Below are 26,837 nucleotides of genomic sequence, written 5' to 3'. Positions count from 1 at the left end.
CATGCTCCCTGAAGTCTTTGATGGAACACATTTCTTCCTGAAATGTAACAGTCTTGCTCCACATATTGCAAGAGTCAGTAAGTGCAGAAATCGCCACCCATTCTTCGCGAAACACGTGCAAACTATTTCTTGCTGTGGCACTAAGAGGCTGTGGTCCACAGTCGATGCCTTCCGTGCAGTTTTTGAGATGTGCAGTTCAGCACAAGTCAGATCAGAACCGACCACGTGGCTCCTGCAGTGAGCACTGCCTCCAGGGAACACTGGAACACACTGGCTGGGCCGTAGTACATCAGGCTTCTATTGGCTGCTCTCTAGGCCTTCACAGATGAGGTAAATGGCCTGAGCAGAAAAAGTGCACTGTCGTCATTTCAAACTGTTGAAGTTTCTTCTTAAAGACATGGACTGACTGCTTGCTTCAGAAACGTGGCACAGGGTTGTAACTAATTTCACAATGCAAACACGGCCAGTACAAAACGGACAGTTACTGCTCCTCTCAGTGGCAGCTCACTAGGTCCTCAACATCTTTTGAATCTTCTGAGTCAGGACTGCCCAGCGATGAGCCAATGATGTGTGACCCATCTCCGTGATGCTGTAGGATAGGATCTGTCAAAAGACACAGTAAATTAGAACTCATTCATTACTCGCTGTTCCAATATAACAAAATGTTAAATACACGTGAGACAGAAAATGCAGTCTGAGCTATGAAACAATTTTAGGCAATGTTAAATCAAACAAAACTGGTTCTCCATTTCTAATCTCAAGGGAAGCTGTGACTAACACAGATGCAACCAATGCTACTCAGGTTTGGATTCCCCAGGTATTAATGCTTCAGGCCTAAGGCTGACCCTCAGATGGATATGCAAGGAGATCCTTCCTCCAGAAAGGATTATTTGTTAGGTGCAGCACTGGGAGAATATACCTGTGCTGCTTCCAAGTTTGAGATGACTCTTGGCACTGGAAAGCATGGCACAAACTACTGAGCCCTTCCAGGTGAGTGCCATGCAAACATCCCAAAGAGCCCGGCCTCTCACCACGAGAGGTAACAAGTGGCAAATTGCATTTCTGATGTCCCTGGTGTTGTCTCAAATGAGAAACCAATTTCATTCTATCAGCAAGCATGAAGAAACACACTCTAAACAGAGTTACTCGTTAGCCTATGTGTACTAATTCAAGGCTCAAGGACAATAGAAACAGCTCAGTATGAAGCAGCTGTTGTTCTACTGCTTTTCCCACAAGGTTCAGTGAGACTTTCTTCCACTTCCACTGAAGTAAGTGAGCTTATCAAGTTGGTTCAAGTTTCACAGCAATGATAATAAGGAAAAGAACTCCAGAGAAAGCAAGGACCTTTGAAGCATTGTTTAAAGGAACTCAGAAGTGCTATTCTGATGTAGTGGGTCCTAGCTCCAGCATCTGTTACACAAAGGGACTGTCATACCTGTTAGAGTTGTCAGGGGCAACACTGATTCGCTGTCTATATCATCTGATGTCTGGATAAAACCATGGGAAGAAGGAACAATAAGCACAGTCTCATCGTCTATTGTAGGCTGATCAACTTGTTCTTCTATTGTTGGAGAACCCAAGTCCTGCAAAACACAGAAGGAAAGGACATTTGGGTGTTATTCTCAGTAGCACAAACAGAACAACCTGCTTTGGCCAGCCATACTCCGTAAGAAGCAACAGACTTCCCAAATGAATTTTCTCTCTCTAAGTTGAAATGTCAACATCTGAGCTAGCTACTTCAGCACTGGTAGGGTACATCTCATTCTAAGACAGGCATTTAAAATGAGAGAATGCACAGCAGTGATACAATGTTCCCAGGTAAGTAAAAAATGCTGTCTGTTAACAGGAACAACTGATTCTTTCCTCTACTTGCTCCCTCGATGTTCTGAGAGACAGAAGCAATACCTTTATAGTACTTAACAACTCCACAAATGTGACAGGTTTACCAGAGCTTAACAACTTAAATCTCCTAACTCCTGCTTCTGTGTCAATATTTTACTAATGGACACAGAGCTCAGAAGACCAATTTTAAATGTAGTGCCTCATCCTTTAAGTTGCTGACAGAAAGGCAGCTCAGAACTTTTTCGGTTGAACCACATTACATCAAAAAATTGGTAACACGCTCATTCCCTTCCAGATACAAGCTGTCAGTATCCCTACTTTCTTTTAGTCCCACAGCTGCTGTTGCTGCCTGTCCTTGTAGTGCTAACATTGGAAAGGAATAGCACACTTGGCTTACTCAGTGTCACAGCACACTCCGGTGGACTCCTGGTTCTGCATGTGTAGTGAAAAGACATCCAAGTTAATACTGCCACAATAACCAGATCAATTCTAGTTTGTGTGCAGCGTGCGTAAGGTTCACTCAAGCTTCAGGAATTACTGATGCAGAACAACAGCAGATGTAGCAGAGTGAAAACACAGGGATTTATTCCTGTTTTCAGAGAGTACAGGAAATGTTTGTGAGAGGTAACAGCCCCTTCTGCTCAAGGAAATCTTCAAGCTCTGGTTACTCACAGTGAACTTGCTTCCCTGTGTGGTTTCCACAATGTTTTTTGCACAGGCTTTCTCTGGTGCTGCTGAAGAGGAGCTGACTACCTGTGCTGCAGCTCAGTGATTTAAATGCACTCCAGATGCATACCCATTCATGCAAGACACAGTGTACCTGACCTGCAAAAGTCGGTTTCTGCAGAGGAACACAGCTGAAACCCTCCCATGAAAAGCACTATGTGGCACAGCTTAAAACTGAGAAAAGGAGGTGTGAAAAAAACCTGAGAATGCCACTGTGACAAATGGGCACTTTTCCCAGCCAGAAGTAACACAACTCTGCAGCATGACTGCCCATACAGCGACAACTCGAAAGTGCAGAGGAGTAACACTGGCTTAAAGAAAGCATAATTTAGACCTGTCTTTGTAGAGTAACGTTTCAATTAGAAATAGACAGTCTCTGTTTCTTGGAATTTAAGCTTAAATCTATCTAGAAGGATAAGGCAAGTAAGAATTATAAAGAACAAATTTTACACTGACAATACACGCCTGAAATCATTTGGATACATTTGTTTTTGCATCAGAGGTATTTGAGCTGAATGAAATGGAAGGAACAGATCTAGATGGTTTAAATGCTTCTCATTCCTATTTAAGAGATCCTTAACTGGAGTACTCTGTTTAGTGGAAGTCCTCAAAAATGGAAACCGAGGTGAGTGGTGCATCTAGAAGTACATCATTAGATTCATAGAGCAAAAGTTGATTACTCTCTCTCACCTCCTTTGCTCAGCAGTCTGCCTACCTACAAAACACATGCCCCAAGCAATTCACAGCCTGGTTTAAACAGCATCAAACAGTAATGAAGGCAGCTGTTCCACGCCATAGTATCATCACTTCCTACAATCACCACTCTGAAGTAGCCTGAGTGCTGAAGCCACAGCTAGGGACATATTCAGTGCCTGAGATGAAGTTAAATTTAAGCCCTAGTTCCAAATTAAATCATTCCACTTCCACATTCATAACATACTAATGATAGAGGATCCAAAAAAAAAAAAAAGCTCTTAGAATTATAACATGCATTAAATCACTGGCATATTGATATGAACCGACTAGCATAAAGGTCAAAGATGCAAGCAAATCATTCTCAGTATAGAAGCAGGGAAAAAAAAATCAGGTATTATGCACTCAATTACCTCAGTGACGTATGTGCTGGGTAAATCAGAGTGAGAATCCTCTTCCTGCTTCAGGCTGCCACCCGAAATCTCCTCTTCAGTTCTTACCATAACTCCATCCATCAGTTCACTGCCATTCCTGCCGCTGAATTTTGAGGCATCGTCTTCATTGTAGGCTGCATGCTCTTCATCGCTCAGCTTGGACTGATGGATGTCATCTGGGAAGCTGTTTGCTTCCAGGCTATCAGGAGGACCTGTCAGGTCAGCTGCCTGAATGTCTGAATCTACAGTAAGCTCTGCCTGAGTGACAGAGGAGGAGATATCTTCGGCAGCAACAGTGCGGATGATGACACTTGGTGTGTGGCACTGCACTGTGACATTGTCACTTGTGTTTAACAAGTGCTCTGGCTGTAAGCAGATTTGGGAAAGAAGAAAAAGAGAAAGCTTCTTTCTTTTCCTGCCTTTTGCATCACATTTTTTATTCAATTTCCAGTCTTCTTCTCTTTCCCTCCCTCTAATAAAGACCAGGGCTCCCACTGTAAGTTTTGTGAACCTCAGTATTTGCTCGTTAGAATAAACAGCAGGAAATCAGTATTTTGTTTAGCTGGGACAAACCACCAGATGGAGACATCATGTCCAGCCACAGTAAGAACTATGTAAACCAAATTTTCAAGCAAAAAAGACATGCTCATATTTCAGTATTTTAAGTCAAGTAGCACTGTTATGACTTAAGGATTGCTTTACAAAGTTAACATGCCAATATAGACAGATGCCCACACTGTCAAATTTCCTCCCTGCCCAAACTTCAGACATTTCACCACTCAGAATACATACAGATAAGGCATGAACTATGATCTGTTCTGGGGAGGCTGGAGCAGCAGCAGCTGTTAGGGTCATGGTAGGACTAGTCGTCAGTGTTAAAGGAAGGCCTTGGCTTGAGCTTGTCTGCAGTAAGTATGTACCCGGTGTTCCTGTAGGCTGGAGATGGAAAGACTACAAGAGATAACACAAGTTTAATACCCAAACACACTGACTTCCTGGGCAGCACTCAGCACTCAGAGCATGCTTGTTTAGCCTAACTGGAATGGCCCCTGAAAAAAACAACCCAAAACAAAAGAAAACCCCAATTCCTACTGCACTCAGTAAGAGTGCACACACAACCTCATCTACAGCCTTAGAAGCACTAAGATAAATAGATAATAAATTACTTAGATAATAAATAGATAAATAGATAAATAAATTACAGCCTTAGGCTACTAAGATAAATAGTGAGTCATGCAGAGTGTATTATACTGTACAACAGCAGGTAGGGAGTGAATACATTCAACTTAAGTCTCAACACTGAAATGAGACAAAAACTGCAATAAATCACAGCACAATGGAACTAAGAGAATCTCTCTGCTGGGAGCTTCCTCTGCCTCTTGTGTCAAATTTCAACAAAACATAAGCATAAAGAAAAACTTCACAGCATTAAAGCACCAAGACAGATTTAAAGCATTTAACTGTAATTCACATTGTACTCTGTACTCCTAACAAATTAAAACTCTGGAAATACACTTTGCTTAGAACTTTTACAGGTTTTGTATGTGTTAAATTCCTCTATCCATTTGAGACTTCTTACTTCTGCAAATGCCCAGTTCCAGTCTTAGAAATAGCAGAAGAGGAAAAAAAACCCACCAAAACAAATACCAGTTCTGTTACTTACTGGAAGAATCTCAAAGGTCTGCAGAGTTCCACTGTTCAGTGTTATCGTCTCAGAGTCAACTGTAGCAGTGGGGGAATCTGTTGAGGCTGCAAAAGGAAGGAAAGAAAGGGTAAGTACATAAACCAAAATGCTTCAGCCCCACAGACAGCATTACACACTGTAATTGCTACACAGCAGAAAATTGGTAATTCCAGTAGTATGAAAATACTGCAAACCTTATGACAAGGTTCTCTAACTGGAACCTAAGATACAGTATCATATGAAGAAGGCTCCAAAGGAGCAGAAAAAAGTATGCACAGTGATAAAAGCAAATACAGTAAAGTTACCTGACATCATCTAATTCCTTAAGATTTGTATGAAACTTGTTAGGAGTTCCAGTGTTATTGTATCTTTAGAATCAAGTATTGTTTGTTGAAACCACTGTTAGGTGTTTATTATTTATTATATTTGTTTATTTATATATTGCTTTTTTATTTTTATTTTTGGTTTTAACCTTCTTTTGCTCTCCACAGTAATGTCAGCCACTGATGACACATCAGGCACTCCCCAAGGTAGCTGCTTATCTTGTGTGCTGTGACTGAATTGTAGAAAAGCTGTAAGCACTCCTAGAACAAGTATTTATGTTTTTATTTCCATTCATGCTAACAGTAGCCATGAGAAGCATAAAGTATGGTTTACCTATCAGACATTTCAAGATCACCAGGTCTAAACAAGTAGTACCCTGGGCTTTAAAAGGTATCAGAAACTCTGCTCAGAACCAGAATTAAGAACTTTACTTATTCTTGAAAAACTCAGAAGTTCCAGGAAGCTGGAGATGAATATTTTGTCCAGGATTATGCAGTAATTCCATACACACAGGGCAAAAGATATGTCGACAGCAATGCTATGAGCACTGAAAACTTAACCATCTCAGAGTCTGTGCTTTTCAAGTAGACTAATTTTGGTTGCTAAGAAGACAGGAGCTCTGATTTTGAAACTTTTATTACTGCAACAGCAGGTTTGAGGTTTCCTGTTGCAGATTTCCTGGCATCCAGCAGCAGACAGCTGTGAGGTGTGGCCTGTTACTCAGCCAGTTATGTCCATAAAGCTTATAGGAATCACCCCTTTGAAACTCTTGAGTCTTCTATCACATGCAGCTGCAACTGTCTAATAGGTTTAGCTCTCAAGGCATAGAGAAACAGACAGAAAAGACATGATAAAAAATTCACTCTGTTTACATAAGCACAAACTCTTCCAAAAAGCAGATTAGTATGGGGAGGAGGCTTGTTAAGCAGACACAGAGGCAAGTGACATCATAAAATAACCATTACAGAACTCTGAAAGGACTAAGGGTTACAGAATACCAGTTGAATAATCAAAAACCAGTAGCTTTGACCAAGATAGATAGAACTTAGGACACTACTGATGTGTTATTACAGCTAAAAAGTTCAAGCTGTGGGACTGCATGGCATTCTACAGATGACACCTAAGTAGATTAAGACGGATTAATCTAATGAAATTATAGACAGAAAATTATTTACCAAATGCCTTGCTAGTCATACTCTAAAGAATCAGTTCTTAGCCCAACTAACTAACATTTTAATCAGCAAGCACTGAATTTTCCTAAAATTCACAAACATTGCAGAATGGCAGACAATGGAGAAGACAGGCTGCATATGGGCTCACAGGATTGGAGTAATTGGTTACCTTGTAAAATCAGCTACAAAACCAAAGAATAAAAATGACCATCAGGGTAGAGCTGGCAATAAACATTTGCTAATGAGCAAAGCTCTTTCACTTGAGAGGATGGGAAACACCAGTCTAAAAGTCGGTTAGAGAAGATCATCAGCTGAACTCATGAGAAATAACTGCACAAAATGGAGCAGGACTGGAAAAACTATTACATACCTTCTTCCATTACTGTTCCTTATCAGAAATTAGGCACCCTGGTGATCTATTTTAAAAAAGATTTTGTAAAATATATTCCATATTGTGGACAAGAGTTACCAGAAGAAACTTGAATATTAAACATAAAACCGCATTTTCCTTAAGAGGCCTCTGCACGTTCTCAAGAGCCCTTTTCAAAAGAGGTTTTTTCAACTAACATGTTATACAGTATACTCTCCTGTCTGTGCACACAGGCCCTGTGTGCAGGCACTACAATTGCAACTTCTAGCTCCTATTGTCACAGTTGTAGTTACACCTGCCTAATGAGGTTAGAAACGGGCAAACAGAACAGAACAGGAATCATTACCTGAAATTACGTCAAGACCAAAGCAGAATGAACTCCTCCTTCACCTTCTTAACATAAGAAAGCTTTGTTTTCACTAGAGGACAGCAAGTCATGCATTTCAGCTACTTACAGACATGTGTAATCTGGACTGGGATTTGCAAAGCTGTCACAGGGCTTGGTGTGCTCCCTGCATTCTCTTCCAAGCGAGCCACTCGAATCTGCACATGCTGAACCCCTGAACTGGAGTTAGTGTTTGGTAATCCACCTCCAGATTTGTTCTCTGAAAGCTGGTGCCCTGGATTGTTTTTTTGGTTCTCATGCAGCTGTTTAAGACCCTTTATCAGCACTGAAAGAAAGAATATTCATGCTCAAGTATGTTGGAGAAGGGCATTTGAAATGCTGCACATGACATTTACAAAGGATGAAAAAGAAGCAGAGACAACAACCAAATCCTTCTGAAATTGGAACCTTAAAAATTCTGAGAGACTTTAAACAGTTAGCATACACATGCAACACATTTATAGTTACCTACTGGAGTGAGTCTGAGTTTCTCAGGGAACCCAGATATTTCAGTATGTGTGGAAAAGAAAGAAAAGCTTATAATATTTTAGACCTTTTCAAAAGCTAGCACAGTATCTTCCCAAGTTACAGTTAAATGTTGTACCACTAGTTGGGCCATGTTACTGTAAGAAGTAAAACCTTCAATCTCACAAAAGACTGGATTGGATTTATTCATGTAGTTGACAGACCTGTCACTGGAAATAGGGACCAAGAGTCAGAACTGATCTCTCAGCAGCTGCACTACAATCTGCATACACAGTGGCCCATTACTTCAATAAAACCACACACCTCTTTTCCCTTACTATTACTTTGGTCCCTCTAAAGTCAGCACACAAAGTGAGAAAGCCATGGCCTTTGTTTTTCTAGTATGCAATAGAGGGAACTGTTACACATCTCCCATTTTTGACAGCACAAGCATTAGTCATCTGGTAAATATGAATAGATCTTGTTGATTCAGTCATGTAATTGTATTATCAGCTATTTGATGCAACAACTACCTACTAATGTAAGTTTTCTAACATATAAAGCAACTACATCCTCCCATTACATTACACCTTTTATTACAATATGACTAATTTCTACATTTCTGTGATATTTTTCCTCTCCCTACAACAGAAAAGGACTGAATGGAAGGTCACAGAGACTGAAATACTCCTTGGATCTAGTTTCTCTGACCAAATATGAAAGCAACGAGCGACACATTTAGAGTGCTGCCCTCCATTCTAAAAACCATCATCAACTGTGACCTGCCTGCTCCGTGCTCTCACTTAAAGCAGTGAGGGGAGTTGGCAATATTTACTATTTAGTTGTACACAATCTGGCTTAAGGAGCTGGATGTGGGTGCAATTTAGCCAGTAGAACCAAGGGGCCAGTAACTTCCAGCCTAAGAGTAATGCACTCTTCGGTCCACAATGCTTTAAGCAGACAAAAAAAAGATCCAGCCTTGTCAGCCTTATTCCTTTGATGCTTGTGCACGTTCAGAAAAGTGTGCAACTAGTACATTACCAGGGAATGAAACATCTTTGTGGTTTGCAATCTGTCTTTTGATGGTCCACCATTTACTCCGAAGCCACTGCGGGGAGCGGACACTGCTCCATCCTTCAGCGAGCAGATCCCAATTGATGTCGTTTTCATCAGAAACCTCAAGTTCCGCTATCCTGACAGGATACAGAAAAGATTCACCTGTTAGGAACCAACCTCTGGACCCGAAGGGGTGTTGCACATCTCTGGTCTTGTCACATGTAACAGAGGCAAAATGGCATGCTAGTGAATGTTCTGCCAGAGCTCACGTATCGACATACGCCTCCAAGGCTCCACGCTGCCAGAGGTCAAGCACAATCATAAACAGAAAATGGACTAGACCTGTTAGATGATCCAGTCCATCTCCTTGCCATGCAGGATTATTCTCCTTATTACATATACATTAGGGCTTTACTCAGATTATTGTTAGGCATTACAAACGATGGCATTTGTGTCTTTTATTCTTTGGAAAACCATTCCTCAAACACATCTCCATGACAGGAAATATTTCCTGAGATTCGCTCTGAACTTTCACTTAATTAATTTCATGTTATGTTCACTTCTGTTTTTGCCTAAATAATACTCATCCATCCTTAAATTTTTTTTTTATTGCCTCCTCTCAAATGCTTCTTAGCCAAAGTAGATAAAGATGAAGTTGGCTACAATATTAAACTGTTCCTCATTATTTAATCCCATCAGGCACTCCAGGACAGGAGCAGTCTCCACACAGCTCTGGCAGATGTTATGCACACAATGGACTCCACCAGAATCTGTGTAAACACTATTAATAAGTGCCTCCTGCTCATCTGTATCTGGAGCACATGAAAGGGAGGTGAACTGCAAGAAGGGAAAGGATTTGTCTAAAAGTTAAGGTCTCTTCATAAATCAAGCAATGATACTGAATATTGCTAGCTAAAAAACAGAAAAAAAGAAAACAAAAAAAAGGTACCAAAACCAGCCCTGAAGGATTACTGCACTAAGAGTTAAAAAGATACCACTTGTACATAAATACTAAGAATTATAACCAGCACATACTGAAATGTAGAATCAGGTTACTCATTTTGATTTCAGGTCAAACAGATTGAGGAAATTAGTGAATAGTGCTCTGTAAATAATTTTGTGATCCCCCTATATGCCTGGGATTTTTATTCCCACCCCCAGCTATAAACCCATAAAAATCCACTGGCTAAAAAGCCTGAGTTAAAGGCATTTGAAATGGGAGGAGGACTGGAGAGAGCAAAAGATTTCCAAAGTTACTGAGCTTTTTGCTATCAGGTTGCTAGTTCAAATGGAGTCATCAAAAATGCCGACATCCAATCTGTGTTTGTCGGCCTACATGAAATTAATTTGCAGTCTCAGTTTAGTTCTTTGTAGACGAGACGTCCACATCACAGAAACCACCACCACACTTGACCCTTGTTGGTCATCTCATCAGAGAGGCCAAGGACTGAATGGGCAGGGAGACTGAACTACCCTCCAGTTAAGGGTTAAAGTGCATTGGTGGGGCAATGTGTGGGAAGCTTGCACGGTCGCTGCCTGTGCTGTACCTGTTCTGTGGAATAAAGAAGACTTCAGTCTCCAGGGTTTTCAATCTGACACCTTTCACGAGCACTAAAATTCACTAAAAAAACAAAAAACAAAAAATATGTTCAATAATAAATCTCTGGGAACTGTAAATGCAGCAGTGACTTTTGGAAGCTTCTAAAGTTTTTAAAAGTCTAAGAAACCAGCAAAAGGGACCCCAATGGAATCCTGCCAGCATCACATATTCTGAACCTTTAAAAGCAACTGAAAAAACAAACCTTAAGATCAGATTTATTTCATCTTCCTTGGTCCACTCAGTCCCCCCACTCTGTTTCCAGTTGAGATAGTTGAGCCATTTAGAGCGACACTGTTTCTCAGAGCGTGTTCCGACCCGTTCTGCCACAGCAGCCCATGATACACCTTGAGTGACAATGTCACCTGGTTCTGTGCTAGTTAGCTCATGAACTACTTCTGCCAGTCTTTTTTCTTCTTCTTCTGTCCACTTTCCTGAAAGAGAGAAAAGCCCTCCAACTTAATCAGCAGCAGGTGCCCTCTGTTTTGATCTGTGACATGTCAACGGATAAATTCATCTTCATCACCTAATGCCATATTCCAGATGCAAGTATGGCTTGCAAATAAGGTATGACTGCCCTTATTTACAGACAATTGACAAAAAAAAAACCCACCTCCTTGACTAATCGGGTTAGGGTTCATAATTCATAATTCATTTTTGCCACACTCTTGTCAAAAAGAGAGTTTTATCCTCTCTTCTTGTGGATGAAGCCACACAGAACTTAACAAAATACTTACCTAAGCAACCTGGTCTGAGCTACCTGACTTATATGAGTTGAAGTAAATTAAACACATGTGGGTTTAGCTTAGAATAACTGCGTGAAGTCTGATGAAGTTCTTCCATGAGTGTCTCATCACCCTCATAAGGCAGAACTTCTTCCTTTTATCTAATCTGTTCTTGACAAAGGCAGGGATGGGACAGGTCTAACTGGAGTATGTCACTGCCTAGCATTTACCTCACCTGTGTTGCAGGTATCCTTCATCAATCTACAGCGATCTTTTACAGATGAAGCACTCCTCCCCAGTGCAGCTCCTATTGTGGCCCAGTCATTGCCATGCTTGATTCTCAGTCTGAAAAGAAACATGTCTATTAGCACTATTAGCATAGCACAGTTATGATATTATCTAAGTAACTCTACAAAAATAGGAAAAATGTGTCGTTTACAAGCTTAAAAACAGAATGAGAAGTCTCTTTGTTACTGCAGTACATCATTATATATATTTTCAGTCAGCACTGATAATTTTTCAGTATATCTCTAGAAACCTTTTGAATGGTATAGCTAAGCCTCAGGATACTTGTTCATCGAATGTTTATCATCTATTTGTCTTGCAGGTGTGTTGTGAAGCTTATTTATTGTGCAAGCACATTATGAATGTTTAGATAAACAAGCTATCTCCCTTCTACACAGCTTTTTCTGATTACTTTTCAAGTGGTATAGAGACTGCTGGAGAAATCTAAGTAATACCTGATCAAAATCCAGGCAAACTACAACTCAAAATACTGCAAAATCATACTCAGAATTGTAACTGTTATTTTCATCCCACAGACAATATAGGGTTGCTTATCATGTTGAGCCATGAGTATTCATGACACAATTAGAGCCACAGGCACCTTGTGAGTGACAAACTGGCTAAACTGATTCAAACAAATCCATCAATGTAATGTAATGGGCTCTCTGCCTTCCTTCAGTCCAATGTGGTTTCTTCAAACTGCTTTCTCCAAGCTGTAACAGGAGATAAAGCCTGCTGCCTCTCCTCCTTGACCTAATGGGTTGACAGCAAAATCAAAAAGCCTTACTGACAATTTATATATCTCTCTCATAGTTCATATGGAAATCCTACCCATGACTACTGAATTTCTTTACAAAGCAGAGGTTTCCTGAAGAAAGAGATTGCTGTTTTCCCCTAACACATCCACAAATGAGCTTGACTGTGCCTGTAAAAACCTGAAGCATTGCTAGTTTCAGCAGAAGGCTTGTTTTAGACTTTGCTGCATGTTACTTAAGTCATGAATATACACTAGAAAATACTCAAAAATAACCACAATTTAGATCTCTCTTCAGATTAAGGCTACAACTTTCTGATAGCTGAAGAACCCAAACTTACACCTGCCTTTACAGTGATTTCATACAACAAAACAACCTGTTCAACTACTTAAGGTACTCAGTACAAAAAAGGTACACAACCTTGTTAATAAAAAGACTTACTCTTTAAGCCTTTCAATTTCCTCAGGTGTATACCTAGGAAACAGATAAATGAAAAGACATCATTTTAAAGAGAAAGCACACAGCACAAATGTTTTTGTTTTACTAACCACACAGTACATTTTAATTACCACGAAGATTAAGGAATTTCAGCTCTAAGAAATAATAACAGAACGCCTGGAGAGAATGTGAAGAATTGCCATTTATCACATCAGTGCATTTCTAAGGCAATCTGGTCTAAAATTTCTTTCATTTTTCACTGAAACTCTCCTTTCTCAGTGAAGTCACTTTTAAAAACATAATTAAAATGTCATCTGTCAGTCTCTCAAACAAACAGCTACTTTTTTTCCTTTCTGTCTCAGTTTACAACCAGCATAAGGCAGAAATCAATTTAAAAAAATAACCATTGGGATAATATTTTACTTTGCAACCATCTTTAAAAACTAAAACCTTATGCCCCTACAGCACTTCCAGATCGCACCATACCCACTGCTTTACAGACGGGGAAGCTAAGGGCAGATGGATTAAGAGCAATTAGCTCAAGGTCACAGTTCTAGAAAGAAACTATACCTCAGCAGATCCATGCTTGTGTCAAAGTCTTCTAATTGCATCAGAATCCCCTCTGCAGTCTGCCTTTTAAGTTGTGGATACCATCAACTTAAATATTATCACGGCTGTTCAAGCAGAATTCAGCAGAGGTCACTTATGATCAGGAAGAGCTGGGTCTGTTTGGCTAGCATCTTCTGTCTCATGCGTAACATGTCAAACATTAAACAAATGACTCTACTCATACCAATAAAACCATGCAGCATTAGAGGTTTTCATACTTTCCAACATGGTTTCTGTCATCATACATGCGAAGAACTCTTCTATAAACAGCAAAGAGAGGCCGATTCAGACCCCAAGCTATTGTCCTGTAGAAATCTTTTCTTTCATCTTTTGACATTTCAAATATAATTTCAGTGGCATCTTTTATTCCACGGGCCTAAAGGGAAGTATTTTAAAAAAAAAAAGCTTAGATGAAGACTCCTAAAGATCAAGTAGAACATTTAAGAACTGAAGCTTAGCATACCACCGTGCAGTTCTCTATGTATTCCAAGTAAGAAAGCTCAAGATTTAAACTGAGTATTTATAAATAAGCTACTTTAAATAAAAGTCTCGAACATTTGGTTTTAAACACTGAAGCCAGGACAGAAACAGAACTCTAACTCTCCTCCACATAAAATCTGTCCAACATATTTTATTATCAGAAGTTGAACATCGTAAAAAAAACATAGTTTGATAGAGTTAGCTTGGTGTCATGCAAGGGAAAGTTGTCCAACAGTTATCTATCAACTTATTACTTCAGGTATTTTTGATCTAAAAGCAGTTTTTTTCCAGTTAAACTACTCTTCTTGTTCTAATGGAAATAGAAAGCAGATTTTAATACAAAAGAGCCAGTGGAATTAAGCATAAAAGGAAAGTTTTTGTTTCATCCCAACTTAAACTAAAAACCATAACAGTTTATTTATTCAAAGTACCACCTCTCCAGAAAACAAGCAGCAAGATAGATGAGAAAGTATGAATCAGACAAATTAACAGCAACTCAGTTACTTAAGTGGCTTAAAAACATTCATTAGAAAAGTATTACTCAATACGAATGATTTAGTGGCAGAAATTCTAATGCAGATGTGGGTAGGCAAAAGTTGCTAGAACCAATACCATGCATTTCTTATGCGAAGTCTGAATTCAGAGCTGTTTTGATCCACAAATGAAGGATGGTGAACCTGTAATATCCAGCCTATGGATCTGCAGCTGCAAGTGCTGAGTAAACTCAAATATTCTCAGCTGTAAGCCTACCACAAGTATGACTTACTGGCAATTATCTCTGTCGGCATGTTAACTGCATGCCTATTCCTATGCTGCAGTATGATACTGGTACATTAAGGGTAAGAAAGATACATCCTGTTGGCATGGTAAAAACAGCTATGATACAGGGTATCAAGAGGCTGGAAGCTGAACTCAGCACTTTGTAAGAAAAATTATCTTTGCAATATTCATTCTGTAGTCTTAAATCTTATATGTATAACTATCTTATGTATTTCAAATACAAAATGACAATATCTACTATGTACTGATGAGAATAATGCATAGCACGTTCTACAAAGTGCTGAAGGAAGTTGATTTCTCGTAGGAGTACAGCTATCCCAACAGGCAGATAATGTACTCTAACACATACCTTTAAGTAACGTTCAATGTTACTCATCAAAATGTCAATTTCTTCCTTCGACCACATCCCTTGTTTCCACTTATGGCCTTAAAACAGAAATGAAACTGAAGTGAAAGTCAGCAAAGCAACGTATCAGAAAACACATTCCTCATTACTGCGATTAATTAACAAAGAAAAATAAGCAGTAATTTTAGGTATTTTAACTAGAATTGCTTTTGAACAGATGTTATTTCAGAACTGATAAATGATACTTGGTAACTGTCAACTGCCAAGACATATTTAAAGCAAGCAAGTCAGATGCCTTGTCAAAACTGTTATTGTTTTAAAAGAACAGATTTCTCTTCGTGCTGCCAACTCACGTTTTCAGGGTCTTTCTTCAGCAAAACTATCACAGAACCATTAATGTTGGAAAAGATCACTAAGATCATCGAAGTTCAACCATCAACCCATCCTCACCATGCCCTCAGTGCCACATCTCCACGCTTCTTGAATGCCTCCAAGGATGGTGACTTCACCACCCCCTGGGCAGCCTGTGCCAACACCTCACCACTCTTGCTGAGAAGTAATTTTTCCTAATATCCAACTTGAAAAAAATAAAAAAGTAGAAACCTGAAAAAACAGAAAGCTTCTGTCTTGAAAGCAACAGAAATGACTATGTGCTCAGATGATTCCAGAAGCTGGAACTTAAAATGTGACTCATAATATTACTTAGGAAATTGGCAGCACTGTGGGCTTCTCCTACATGCTTTATTGCATCCCAGCATGTGAGTAGCACTACTCACTGGAGTGCTTGCCAGAGAGGTATGTGTATTCTGACAAACTACATCCTCTCTCTTTTTTTGCATTTAGAATAGTTTCCAGTGGTCAAAGACAACAGAAAAGACTGATGCTGAGTTTTATTTCACAAATAAAAGTGGCAAATCAATAACAACAAATTTTATGCTTCCTCTGTCTCTGACCGACCCTTAGTCACTTCAATGCCAGCTAAGCTTTGAAAGTAAAAGCAATTCACCTTATTGAAAGAAAAAATTCCAAGACTTGGTTTCAATAAAACATTAATACATTCCCCCCTTGAATTTATGCTTACTTTCCTCATTTTCCCCTTATAACATACTTAATAGCAATGATCACTTTTAATTAAGATTATGCTGGTGACCCAGTTTGGTGAGTGCTGGCTACCTGCCCATCTCTGCTCAGGAAAGTCAGGGTACTTCCTTCTCAGCCTGCTAATCACCGGAGCTGAGAAGCAGAACACACCAAAAGACACTATTCACCTGAATTCAAAATACAGGCATTATTACTAATTCTGTTCAAACTGACAAGAGAAAACTCTTCCCTCGTGCGTACGATGATTTCAATCTCTTCTTCCAAAGCTACAGAGGCAAAACTTACTACTACAGCTGAGATTCATGCCATTACCAAAGCACCAGAAGTGACCTCTGAAGGGACACAGCTACTTCTTTACATGGAATAACCTTTAATACCCTACTATTTTAGGAAAGAAAGTCTATTTTTGTACTTCACATTTGCATATTTAGAGCCAAGCTTATCATGCTTTCTTATCTCCAAGACCTCCAAAAAAGAAAAGAATCTCCTGGAAAGAGTCCAGCAGATGGCTACAAAGATGATAAAGGGTGTGGGACACCTCTCTTATGAGGAGAGGCTGAGAAACCTGGGGCTGTTCAGCCTTGAGAAAAGAAGACTCAGAAGGGATCTGATCCACGTCTATAAATGTCTAAGGAGCGGGAGGCAAAGGGACAAGGCTGGACTCTTTTCTGCAGTGTGTGCTGATAGGACAAGGGGAAATGGCCACAAACTGAACCATAGAAAGTTCTGTGCAGATGTGCATAAGCACTTTTTCACAGTAAGGGTGACAGAGCACTGGCACAGGCTGCCCAGAGAGGTGCTGGAGTCTTCTCTCGAGAGATTCAAGACCCACATGGATGCCTACCTGTGCAGCCTGCTGCAGGGAGCCTATTTTGGCAGGGGGGGTTGGACTAGGTGATCTTTAGAGGTCCCTTCCAACCCCTACAATTCTGTGATTCTGTGACCTGTGGGTATTAACAGCTGGAGATTGTTATAAAATGACAAGCTCAGGCAACACATCAAACTTCCAGCTCCTGTAAGTGGAGACAAGTAGTAGGATTCCTCCATAGCTGATCACGTGGAGACCTCAGAAGGAGCTCAGCTAGTACAGTTTCACAAATAAGCATATTTCACTGGAAAGGTCTTCCCCAAGTCATTTCTCTTAATTACAATCAGCAGATTTAGTACCCTCATTCATTCACAAGTGTAAAATGCCACTTGTGTTGCCACTTGATATGTCTGTGAGAGAGCTACAGAAAAAAAAAAACAGTAATTTTCTAACATGTTTTGCAGGACTCTCATCAAACATAAGGTCATCAAGCCACACGCAGCCATTTCTCTGCCAGATCACCAGCATTTGCTCCTTCAGTAGGAGCTGAGAATGTGCTGATCTCAGCAGAAGTCCTTCACCATCAGCTATCAAGAAGATGGCCTCTCATCCTAGGGCACAGAAATGTAGTAATGTGCTTTCTACCAGGCTGCCTCAGTAGTGTGATGAAAAGGGATCTCTGAAGAGCTCAGAAGCTCTATACATCTAATAAATAAATAGCAAGGATGGAAAAACTGTTAGAAACAACATGCAGTTGGGACAATGAGTATAACAGGCATGGACAAAATTGCTTGGCTTCCTTCCTCTTCATTCTCCATATCCAACATCTGGGCTCTTTGTGCATCATCCACATTTTTTCACTGACTCAGCAGCACTCTGGAGTAGAACTCACTGTGTAAGAGACCATTTGCTTCTGTTAGAGAAAAACAAGTTTTCTCCTCAAATTTTGTAACAATAAAGGATTTTGCTTAGGACTGATAGAAGAGAGTTTTTTTCTGCGAAGTAGTAAGGTCAGGATGAAACAAACAGTGGAAGGACTGAGGAATTCAGAGAGATGTACTCATTTGACACTATGTAAGTTGCTTAGGCATGCCTGGGAGGGCGGAAGGACAAAAAAAATCAACAACAAACCTGAAGTGCTCAGCAACTGCTGAACTGCTATGTGATCATGCATTTGGAAAGGGAAAAATGTTGTTGGCTGTTAATTTTAGGAGTAGCAGTGGTTATTTTAGTATTAACCTGAGCAGAAGTTCAGAAATCCTTTTTTTCCACAAGTACCTACCCTGTGACTGGTGCTTCCCATCTCCCAACCAGGTAAATGGAGCAGGCATACAACCATCTGCCTCATCTGCACTGAGACACATTCTCTACATGGCCACTAGAATTACTGTGACCACTTCAAGCATCGCCTCTCCTCCCTTCCAAGTGTGCCTTGAGTTTAATCTTTCTTCTTGCACACAAAGTTTAAGAGAGGTGGTGAAGACTTAATGCACTAGATTTCTCTGCAGTTTTAGAATTGGTCTTCTCAAGTATCTTCACTAAAAAAGCCAGTCCAGAAATTACTTTATACAACCTGCAGAATGTTCTCAAGGGCATTCTGAACAGCTCACATTCCTACAGAGAATATAATTTTAAGTATCCTACCTTTATTTGTCAGAGAATCCTTATCCTCTTTGGTTGTGAACCAGGCTTGACTAACAGCTGACACTTCTTCATTGCCCATTGGAGAGATTTCATCCAGCTGTTCATTCTGAAGAATCTTGAAAAGACAAGAATGAGATCACATGAAATCTTCAGTTCTTCCTATCTAACACAGAGGCATAACTTGAAGGAAAAAGAAACCATCGTACCTAGTTACCTTGCTGAAAGCTCAGAAAGTGCCACTTTCAGATGTTGTGTTAAAAGTAAAATCACTTCTCTCAAAAGACTTAAAGTAAGATTTAGCATCTTAATGACAGATGCTGTATGAATTAAATAATCATTCTTTACACTGTTTAAATTATAGTGAGTAGGAAGAATACACCTTCAGTAGAGAACTTTCAAATATGGTACACCCACAAAGAAAACAGAGTGCAATTATTACTGGTGACAAGCCTGCTTAACTCTGTTATGAAGTTACATTTATAATAAAAAAACCACCACCTTGTCTTACTTCTATGTTGATTACTACAGAGCAAATAGAACTGGAGGTTTACATCTATCACTGTTTACTGCACTGCTCTTCAGGAGGGAAGTCAGATTCAAACAACCTCTTATATACTTAAAATGATTCAACTGCACCTTTACAGAACATTTACAAATGAAGTCTATGCTCAAATACACCAGTTTCATACTAAAAGTAACTGTATTCATCTAATAACACCTTTCTGCTCTTTGTTTCCATTTTCATTTCAATTTACATAACAATATAAATAAAAAGGTCAATTTTGAAGTTTTACTGTACCTGAATCTGAGTAACAGTTCCTTCGTTAATCTCATCTTCAGCTACCTCAGTGGTAGCAGTCATGGTCACCTCAAAGCTCTGATCATTTTCTGAAACTTCAGAATAGGAAAGTTAGCTGTATACCTTACTTCTGTAACATATCTACGCATGTTACATGGGTTTTATAAATTGTCACCTTAGCTCTGAACAATTTTAAAGAGGCCTTATTTGGTATTTAATTGTAGACACAGTAAAATCATCGTAATGATTATCAACTCTGTTCACAAAATTTGCATATGGAAACATTCAGTTTTTCACGACTACAATCATAAATTGATTTGAAACATGTAAATAAAACACATTTGCTTCGGGCAAACATCAGGCACTGTGATGATGCTTCCTTTCCTGTCCTATCTTCAGGATTTTTCCTCAGAGAAACCTTTCAAGCCTTTTGGTAGCATTCTTATCCTTGCACTTGCACAGTACACGTGTACCTGCACAGTCCTCTGTCCATAAGGCTGATTTATTTTGCCAGTACTGTAAATACAAATTGTTGCAAATCATCCAAGACTCCAAGAGGTAAAAATGATAAATAAGCGTATTAATAAAATTTGTGAACAGAACTCAAAATATTTTGCTTATTATCTAGAAAGTTCACTTGTAACTCTTAGCAACAGAAACATTTGCTTCAACTTAAAACAACTTACTTGGAACTGCAACAACAGAAATGCAGGGAGTGGAATCATCAAGGCTCTGGTCATCCTCTGATAAGCAAAGCCTTTTGTGTGGAGGTTCAGCACTGTCTTCAGAGTTTACTTCATCAGTATCTAGCAACAAAAACATACAACACAGTTCCCTTTCTGTTTGCAAAGTGGAACTCTTGAGAAAAAACAGGCAATGACCAAATTGAAAGCAGAAGCATATGTCAGAGATGAGTTGAGAACTTTCTTACTGCCCAGGACATTAACATTAGTTATGGGCAGTAACAGTTCACGTACATTTCTGTAAAGTTTTCTTCATTAATTCAACCCACAGACCATTATCCTTCCTAAATCATCTCTTCACTGCATAACAAAACCATTAAGCCCACAGAAATTTGTGTACGTGCTCAGTGCTAAGAACACATTTTCAATGAATTAAATTGAACAGCCTTGTTAGGCACATACCTACAGAATTTTGGGTCTTATACATGACACTTCATCCTTCTTTAAACTGAAATAGAATTAATCTCAGCATAATAAACAGAATCCCAATAGCTTGTCTAATCGGAGGCAGACAAGAATGACAGTAAGATCAACTAAAAAAAAAAAGTAGAGTAGAGTAGAGTAGAGTAGAGTAGAGTAGAGTAGAGTAGAGTAGAGTAGAGTGTGCAATAGAATACTATACCATTTTGAGGGCAATGAAGTATGAGGTTCCCTTCAGTGTCCTGAGTCAGAGTCACGGAGTTCACTGTTTCTACTGTCACTGTGTCAGAATCTTCTTCAACTGTGCTCATACTCAAACCTGAAAGAGCAATGCACAGTCAGTTTCCTCCAGACTGACATGTTGCCCATAATGCTGGCTTCTTTTTCTCAAACATCCCATCAAAGCTTAACAGAGAAGAACAAATCTCCACCTGTTCTTTTACATGAATGATTTCGGAGTTAAAAGAGACGGACCTGCCACTGCTACTTCTGCATTCTTACACATTGCACAGAGTAACATCTGGTAGCTTCAAAGCTACTATTCTAGTTAAAATAACACTCAACACTCAGGAGCATTTACATCTACTTTGTTCTTTTTTTTTTTTTGGAATACAAACCTAAGCTCTTGCTTTTTCAGCATCTTTTAATATTTGCCCCTTTGATATCTGTTACATTTCTTATTAATAATATATAATAAATAAATTTCTCATTTATTAACTTCACTGTTACGTAACCTTGTGAAGTCAATCAATGCTAAGAAATATCTCTGTATTCATACTGCTCTTGGTGGAGCTATTTTTGGAGTGCTAAGCTGCAAAGTTTTATTCTCCTTCCACACATACAAATAACTGCTAGTGCCCCACCACCAAAGAAAGAACATAAGCACCAGAAAAGCTGGATGTAGGTAGTCACCAGCATAAAAGATACAGAGGTAGTAAATGCTTGGAGTAAGCAATATAAACTGAAGTAAGTGAACCGCAGCACTACAGAGTGCTCCTAGGAGTAAATCTCACTGCCATCACGGAAGCACTATTCAGAAACACAAAGACTGAACAAATTTCAATGTAAACTAGTACAGATAAAAACTGGAAATAAATAAATAAATATGTATACTCAAACACAGCCAAATAAATAAATAAATAAATAAATTACTTGTCATCAGAGAACACGGTCTCTGGTACCGAAGATTCCTGAGAGCAGTATGTTCTTGGAAGGACCAAACCAGGGCAGGTCTTTAGTAGTTGGGATGTTTGCTGCACAGCCACAGCACTGAATGTTAAGAATCAAAAGAGGTAACCTGAACTCCAAAAGGTGAAGAATTCATATGAACTTTCTGGATAACTATTACTCAGGAGAATGCTGCTCATCAATACCTGAGATCTCCACTGCAGCTGGGGAGGAAGGTACATCATGACCAGCAGCTGTCACAGAGCAGGAACAGGAATCCACACAGACAACAGCTGAGGCACCACAGCTAACAACAGCACTGAGGTCCCAAAAAGCATGGAAAGATGTGCACAGCACTGTCCCAGAAGTTGTGATGTTTCTAACAAAGAAACATCCCGTAGTGTAACCCCTGGTCAGAGCAGGGCTTTTATAACCTCCTGTCATCCTCCCAAGATTGGTTCATCCCAACAGGAGGTGCAGGCACTCCAAGAAACAGAGAATCATGTCCCATGTTGGACACTCTACATTTAGTGTATCTCAAGTTCCCTGGCTAATAATTGTAATCAGGACTTGGTGAAAAATGAGGAAGAGCCAAATTGTTCACTTGAACAGAAAAATTCCAATCAGCTTTAATGGATCAGCTGGAACCTCACAAGAAAACTCACTGTAAAGAACATGAGGATAAAGCCAAGTGGCTCTTCTGGACTTTATCTTTTTATTAGTTAAAATGCTCAAATGCAAGGCAAACTAAAGGAAACAAAGAAATGTGTTCTCTCAAGATACATTTACACCAGGACACCATCACTAACCTAGGAGACATGCGAATTAAAAACGACCTGCAAATCCCCAGGCTTTACAAGAATCACTGATTTCCAGATGAGCACCAACAGAACTGGCACGTATGCTGGAGATCCATCAAATGCAATGTAGGAGGGGACCGCCTGAAACTTACGGGGTGTTCAGTGGAGAAAACACAACTACTCCTGGTGAGAACACCCTCACACAGCTGCTCTGACACTCCACGTGCCCTCGGCCCTTCACTTCTCACAGGCTGACAGCTGAAGCCGTGCTGAGACAATGCTGTGCCATCGCACAGATCTTCTGGGATGGGCCACCCAAGTTCCATTTAATATGGGCACCTGCCCATCAGCTATACTGATATTTCAGCTAATGAAAAAGACAACAACAACGTCAGAGACAGCCAACAGCTTTTAATAAGTGAGACTGTAACAAGGAGCCTCCTCACTTCCACAACTTCCACCTCATTTTCATACCATTGTGGAGAACGTGAATTTCTGCTTTTGGATATGCACTGCTTTCTATTTAAAAGAAGCCTGCTGACTGCAGAAGTGTGAGCCAGGACACTTCTTCATCCTGGACTCCAATACTTTCTGCAGAGATACAAATCTATCAGGAATTTTATGTTCTGGAGGAGGGTGTCAGCTTGTGGGGAAAGGGAACAGCGCTGATTTGCACATGCATTAACAGCCGTGGATGTGCATAATGAAATGCAGTGAAGATTGAAGATTTTTCTATTTCTAAGCTAACAGTTGAGAAATAAATCCAAATTTAATAAGCACTTTATAGAGCCTTGATAGATCGTTGGGAGTGTTTACCAAAGCTAACACTTTTAACAGTTCCTGACAACCCTAAAATAGGTTTCAATGTACAACCAAAGAGATACGAGAATACTGTGCCCACAAGAATCCTTTATTACACAATGCCAACGTAGATTTTCCACCACATAATACAGTACTTCTTATCTGCTTTAACAAACATACAGCAAATCTAGGCAGAAAATAACAATGTTTATTTTATACTGAGTCACAAAAGGAACATTTGAATAAAAAACTCCTGTAATTCTTCATCATCTTCATCAGGCAGATGGGCTCAATTGTTCTGTGGGCTGTGAAAATTAAGTGCTTCTAAAAAAACCATCTTTTTCCCTTGCAGACAAGGTTCTGTCATTACGCCTTGTTATCAGCTCCATCTTATCTCTATTCTTCTGTGAACAGACATAAATCCTTGTATAAAAGGCTGTGCACTTCACACTGTGCAAAAGGTGTATTTCATTGAACTCTGAAGGAAGCAAAAATTAAAACACACTAAAGGAGGCTTCCACTTACTGAAGTATCAGAGGGAACACTCACATAGGATGCTTCAGGATCATGTGTTCATCTTAAAGTGACACAATGGAAACAGTGTCATTCCAGAACAACACACACCTCCTGTTTAATAAAACCTGAATATTTACTGCATTCCACAGCACAGCTTTTGTAAGCTTAACACTTCTGATGCACAATCAGATGCTACTGACTAGAGCCAATTCTTTCATGCCATTATTTGATGGGAAAAAAAAACCATAAAACCCAAAAAACTTTCTTCCCACACTGCATGGGTTACACTCCAATCTAAATCAAACTCACAGAAGAACTGACTTCAACAGCTGCAGCAAGAAGCTAAGAAGGGGACCAAATTGGATGGATATCAAACACAAGGACTCAGAGACCTGAGATCAATATACACAAGGATTTATTAAACTGTATCAATATGAGACTGCAGTCCTGTAAGAACGATTACATTTTACAAGTTAGTGGTATTTAAGGAGGTGGGGCACCACAAATAAAGGGAATATATTGTAGTGGATGAGACAAACTGTTCTCAGTTACATTTGGTGGAACTCCATGAGTGCTAGCCATTGATAGTGCCATTGATATTCTTATAGAAAGCACTGAGCACGCTTAAAGGTCACACACACACACATAGTGAAGTTTGCACTGCTTCAAAAGGGAAAACAAAACAAGAAAGTGTCTCCCCAGTAACACAAAGCACCCCTCAGGTACAAGTATGGGTATGAATAAGAATCTTGGTAAGACTCAGGTGTACTGAAGTGTTTTCATTCATGAAAATCCAGTTTCATTTGAAGCATTAAGTGGTCGACTTCTTCACCATTATAAAGAAGCAGGAATTTAGGATAACAATCACATTTTAGATGCTAATTGTAGAAGGTGTAAGATAAAACCATAGCTCTGCTGCTTTCTGTTAGGTAGATGAACACAGAGCTAGTTCTCACAAATAAGGGGCTGTTAGAAATGGTAAGAAACAGTACAGGCACATGGTAAATATTTCATAGAATCAAAGAAGGAAGGGACCTTAAAGTCCATCCAGTTCCAACTCCCTCCTGTGGGCTGGCTGCCCCTACATCAGGCAGCCCAGGGACCAATGCCTCCAGGGACAGGGCATACACAGCTTCACCACCCCCAGTAATGAAGGATCTAACATCTAACTTACATTTTCCCTCTTCTAGTTTAAAACTATTCCCACAGAATATCTGAAGCTGGAAAAGATGAAGATATTGAGTCCAACTCCTCCATTTCAGGTGTTCAACTCACTCTTCAGTCTTTTGGGTAAGCCATCCAATCCTACACGGACAGTTGTATTAGATGTCCAGAAAGCAATCATGAAGTTGCTGTCACTTCTGAATTAGAAGTGTCCACTTCCTTACTAAGATGTCTTCTGTCTTTGCAACAGGACTTTAATCGTGCTGTCAAGGAATTCATTGCATCTTTTGCCAGAGCAGTGCTGGCAAACAAAAACGATTTTCTAGATTACTTTGATGTATGACTTACAATAGCCACACGGACCTAAACAATAGTGAATAAAGGCATACAAACAGCGTGAGCTGAAGACCTGAAGTGTGCCACGCTGCACTGTGCCTGAGTACATGCTGGTGAATAAAAAGATCTCAAAAAAGAAGAAAAAAAAAACATAGGAAATAAAGGAAAAGCTTCTCTTGAATGGGCAAACACAGAAACGGAGAAGCTGTGAAGCCTGGTCCTGCTCTTGGATGTAAACCCGTGAATCAAAAAATTGAATTGGACTTAATCTAAACTAGGCATCATAGCTTGAGCAAACAGGTAACTTTAGGAAGAAACTCAGGGACCATAGAAATGCACATACTGTGAAGAGAGCTCCTGTTTGCAACTCAATACAAGGGTGATCCCATGAAGATAAGGACAAAACAAAGGTGGGTAGGGTGGTTGTTTACAACACAATGGAGGGTCCAAAGAAGATAAGTGGAATTGCTGTTTGCAACTCAGTGGGGGAGCCTGTGAAGATAAGGAGGTAGATTTGCTAGCGACACAACGTAATCCCCTTAACATCTGGAAATTTATTTCTAGCTTTAATCCTATGACCACCGGAGATGTCACTCACTTTGGAATTTCTGTCCATATCTTTGGAATGTGAGGAATATTAATGTGTTATGCCTTTAAATGTGTAGCCATTTCTCTCTTCAGTGTGCATATTTGGTGGAGAGATCCCCCACGCACCCAGCGCTGTAATAAAGGGAATACCTGCTTGACGTATTGCAATGTGTCAACTTACTTTGTCGGATTTCTCGTCATCACCCTGACCTAGGCAGAGTAACACACTTCAGAACCCACTCAAAGCCCCAAGCACCCTCAAATGATCACCTTCAATACAGACGAAGCAATGAGACGAACCACACCAAACCCCCAAGCTCAGGATACCCCAACCACACCCCGATAGAAAAAAAATGGTCCGATTTCAACGCCTTGCTGGTCGTTTATTACAGACACCGCCATAAAGGGAAGGAAGTTTAACCCCAAACCCTCAGCCCCCCTGCCCCGGCCGCCATTTGTGCCCGGCCCGCAGCCGCCGCCATTTTCCCGCCCTCTCAGCGGGCAGTGGCTCCGGCCGTGCGCAGTCCGGCTCGGCCCTGCTCACTCCAGCCCGGCTGAAGCGCGGGGTCGGCCATGGCCGCCTCCCTCCTCCCGCTGCCCTCGGTCCGCCCCGAGCACCGCCACGTCCCCGCGGCCCGGCCGCTCCCGGCCCTCGGCAGCCCGCAGGCCCCCGCGCGCTTACTTCCTGTTTTGGGTCCGGGCACTTGAGAAACCAGGATGGAGACTCCGAAGTACCAGGATGGAGGCGCCGAGCGGCAGCGAGCTGCGGTGGGGGAGGAGGAGG

At 40.3% G+C, this 26,837-nt stretch overlaps 1 protein-coding gene across 1 annotated transcript; it reads right to left on the bottom strand.

The window, feature by feature from the left end:
* Positions 1 to 473: 473 nt before the first annotated feature.
* DMTF1 (cyclin D binding myb like transcription factor 1) lies at positions 474 to 26,837 on the bottom strand. Its single transcript, XM_065743738.1, has 17 exons — positions 26,736 to 26,837; positions 20,884 to 21,000; positions 20,205 to 20,324; positions 19,519 to 19,613; positions 18,720 to 18,834; positions 15,170 to 15,246; positions 13,779 to 13,936; positions 12,955 to 12,987; positions 11,709 to 11,818; positions 10,954 to 11,182; positions 9,137 to 9,288; positions 7,701 to 7,916; positions 5,359 to 5,444; positions 4,488 to 4,646; positions 3,675 to 4,061; positions 1,436 to 1,583; positions 474 to 603 (listed from the first exon to the last, which is right to left on the bottom strand). Exons 2-17 carry the CDS (start codon positions 20,990 to 20,992, stop codon positions 494 to 496), a joined length of 2,304 nt encoding a protein of 767 aa, XP_065599810.1. The 5' UTR covers positions 20,993 to 21,000; positions 26,736 to 26,837; the 3' UTR covers positions 474 to 493.

This window comes from Cyrtonyx montezumae, unplaced genomic scaffold, assembly GCF_038088225.1.
Source record: "Cyrtonyx montezumae isolate F1298 unplaced genomic scaffold, pur_monq_1.0 scaffold_3, whole genome shotgun sequence".
Lineage (NCBI taxonomy): Eukaryota > Metazoa > Chordata > Aves > Galliformes > Odontophoridae > Cyrtonyx > Cyrtonyx montezumae.
Note: the sequence above shows the minus strand (reverse complement) of the source record. Positions and strands in the feature narration are given on the sequence as shown.

Coding starts and splice junctions, on each gene's coding strand:
- DMTF1 (XM_065743738.1), bottom strand. CDS start 20,992: ATGAGCACAGTTGAAGAAGATTCTGACACAGTGACAGTAGAAACAGTG. Junction 4,647..5,358: donor AGACCTTTGAGATTCTTCCA/GTAAGTAACAGA, acceptor TATCTCTTGTAG/TCTTTCCATCTCCAGCCTAC. Junction 1,584..3,674: donor CCAGCACATACGTCACTGAG/GTAATTGAGTGC, acceptor TGTGTTTTGCAG/GACTTGGGTTCTCCAACAAT.